At 46.8% G+C, this 3444-nt stretch overlaps 1 protein-coding gene across 1 annotated transcript; it reads right to left on the reverse strand.

Moving 5' to 3' along the window:
- Positions 1-434: 434 nt before the first annotated feature.
- LOC102437705 (transmembrane protein 70, mitochondrial-like) lies at positions 435-1096 on the reverse strand. The gene is given in 1 exon segment (XM_014451248.1): positions 435-1096. A coding segment is annotated over 1 exon segment (615 nt). The 3' UTR covers positions 435-481.
- Positions 1097-3444: the final 2348 nt, after the last annotated feature.

A 3444-nucleotide genomic window follows, 5' to 3' on the forward strand; every position in this document is an offset into this window, starting at 1 on the left:
CTGAGTGCCCCAATGAGGCACAAACATCAGCTACCTCTCACCTGGGTGCACCCCACCCTTGAACTGTCCTCTCAGCCCTCAGAGGGTGTGGTAGCACTTGGCTCCTCCCAGGTCCCACTTCTCCAAAGCTCAAGGGCTACTGCATGGCCAGCATGCTCCTGACCTGGGAACTTCTTCCCCTCTCCCCCTCCCACCTCTAATTAAAACAGATGTGAAGACTGGCTGAGTTGCCTGCAAAGAGCTCTTTAACCAGTCAGCTGCCGAGATGCCAGGTGGGTCCTGGTCTGGAGAGAGCTTGTAAGCCTCGTAAATGTTATTAAAGTATTTTACTTTAAAATTATAAAAGTAGGTTTACAGTTGTGAGTATGGGAAATGTTTATTATTGTATTGTTGTTTTTTTTTTAGAAAACAAAAGTAAAGGCAATTTTATTATACATGGGAAAATAAATCACATTTAAGCACAAACATAAAAACAACAGACTCATTTCTCATCTTCAAGCTGTTTCTTTTCACTGGTTTCTTCCATATCAAAAGTGAATGGTTTGTCATAACCCATTAGATGGTCATAGTCTTTGGGGTTTGGAAAGAGACCTGAATTAACTAACAGTGATTTTGTTTTAGCATAAAATGTGGTAAACAGATGTGTGCTGCTTGGAATCTTCACATCATTCTGTTGAAACACAGTACTGGTTTCTGAAAGCAAAACATTGTAAGTAATGGCTTTGTAAGTATCTGTCGTGGCCTCATGGTACAACCGAATGACATAGCCTTTTGTAACTCAGTGAAGCAGGACTGGAGTGATCAGTGTAAAGCTTCCTATGATGCCATAAAATAAGATTTGCAAAGGCAGACTTCCAAATACAACATTATTTGGGGCAAAAATGTATGGTAGAAATGTAAGGCTGATCACACTTGTAGAATAAGAGAAACATTTCACACCAAATACTGTTCGGGCCAAATTCCCAGTATAAATCAGTCTTCCGTCTTCTGATTTTTCAACTTGTTTGTGTAAGCATCGAACACATCTTTCCCAACAAATGGGTATCTTGGTTGCAGGCTGATCCATGCTTCTCTCTCCAGGAGTCAGCTGATCCATGCTTCCATCTCTGCGCTGGCGCGGGACTCCGGAAAAGGCGCCGCCCAGCGCTCCCGCCCGCCGACTGGCCCCGAGGAGCTGCCGGAGGCCCCTCGCGAGCCGGCCGCCCTGAGGCCTGGGAACCCGATGACCGCCCACGGCATCGCCCTCTGCCCGCAGAGCAGCCGACCCGCCGCCAAGGGCCGCCCAACGCCAAAAGCAGCATCCCGCACGGGAGGAGTGGCGACGAGCCCCGCCGCGCCACGTGCCGGGAACCCCGAAGGCCTATTACTGTATTGTTTATTAATTATTGTATTATTTATTATTATTAACCTACTTTTGCCCACCCCTGTATATCTGCTTGAAACTATCAGAAAGCAATGCGGAAGGATTTATGGGGTTAAAATCTGTGATGAGGCTGGCCACATGGGGGCAGCCTTACACAGGCTGTCAGAGCCTATTAGAGAGCGCTCAGGGGGAGGGAGGGTGTGAGTCCCACAGTCCATAGGAAAGGAGAGATGAGTTTGGCATTGGAGACTGCCTCTGCCAATTCTGAAAGTAGAGGCCAAGAGGTCTAGATGCTAAACACAGTTTTTAACAGACGCATGGGGCTGAAGGGACAAAAATTAGAGTTGAGGGCTGCAAGGAAAAATTATACACCTCAGGTTTTAATTTGAAATGCGAAACAGTTCATCCAGATTCCAATGACCTCAATCCTGTTTGGATTAAAGGGACTACAAGTGACTAATGTCTACCTGCCTGGCAGAAGCAAAAGTAAGTTATCTAGGAGAACAACATCGTCCAGAGCTTTGAACTGTCTACAGTTCGTCAAGGGTGATTCTGCGGCTCAGTTCAAAATAACCGGACCTGCCAAGAGACAAGATATGGACAAAAGTCAAGAGAAATGGCCATGGAAACAGGTCTATATGGGACCTGAGGCTCTAAGCCAGGGGTCAGCAAAACATGGCCCACAGGCCAAATCCAGCCCTCCACCTGTTTTTGTAAATCAAGGCTCATAGAGCCACAGCCACACTCATCCTTGTGTGTGTGTGTGTGTGTGGCTGCTTTTGTACTGTTAAGACAAACAATTTTGATTGACGGGTGCCCATCATTTTAGAAGGCTTTCCCTCCCCCCATGCAGTTTTTCATGTTCCTCATCAAGTAATTTCCATTATTGAATGCTAACAGAGAAAACAGGATTGCAGGAACAGTCACAAAAAGTAGTGATGGCATAAATTATAGTGAAAAAGACTGTGAAGACAGAGGGGTCTGTCCCAATTGTCTGAGTCACTGAAAACCAAACACCGAGGCTTACCTCCAGGGTTAATGGAGACCTGAATCATGGAACCAAAGAGCCATGTTCTGGAAACCAATTTAACCTCTAGGGCTCTCACTTCCCACTCTCCAGTCACAGTCTAACCAGAGCAAGTCTACATCCAATAGTGTAGGTAATAGTGCAGTGGGTGTACATCCGTATACCGTAAGTGGGTGCAAGAAGCATCACTTTGCTTTATTTTTCTAAATCAAACAGCACTTACCTCTGAGTCCCACTTCCCCAAGTGCTGAGGCACTGAGTCCTTTTTAGCTCCTTTAGCTGCTGCTGTTTTAACACTTGGAGCTGCCCAGGATCTTCCAAACATTTCAAGAAACTACAAAGTCCAGCAACTGCAGAGCTTGGGGAAGACCTTGGAGCTTCAGGCCGTGCCTGAGACATTCACACGGGGGTTAGTGCCCACGCTGCCCAGGCGCATTCGAAGGCAGGAAGCACCTTTTCTGAGATTCACCGAGTCCCAAGGCAGGGCAATTTGTGTTCCGTGTCCCCAGCAGCTACCTGCCATCCAAGAGGCTCCTTGCCATTGCTCCCTCTGGGCCCCACTTGGAAGTGGGGATGCAGGGCCCTGGCACCCTTTGAACCAGGAAGTTCAAAGGCCTATCGTCTTAGATCTGGACAAATTGGTCTCCTCAATGCCCTTGGCCTCAGTGGCTCTCCTCTCCACTTTATCCTCCCCTTCAATGAACTGAGTCTCCCAAACAAAAGCCTGCATGCGACGTAGTGTCACAGGAGCTTGGCAACTTGTGTTTTATTCCAAGAACTACAAAGGCTATTCTTGTAAGAGCTTTCTTCAGTCTTTTAAAAAAATTAATTCTGCAATAAAATGATTCTACCAAAATTGCGCTATACTGAGATAGTCTCTCAGGTTACTCTCTATATAGCTTATGTGCCAATTTACTGCTCAGTGAAAATGAACATTTAACTTCTTTCCTTTTTGGGGCGGGGGGATGGGCTCAGCCCACACCTCTTGTCCCTCCAGCAGTTTCTGTGACTTTCCTTGGTCCTGCAAGGAATAGACGAGGTTGCCACACAACAG

This window comes from Myotis lucifugus, unplaced genomic scaffold (genome assembly GCF_000147115.1).
Source record: "Myotis lucifugus unplaced genomic scaffold, Myoluc2.0 scaffold_10345, whole genome shotgun sequence".
Classification (NCBI taxonomy): Eukaryota; Metazoa; Chordata; class Mammalia; order Chiroptera; family Vespertilionidae; genus Myotis; species Myotis lucifugus.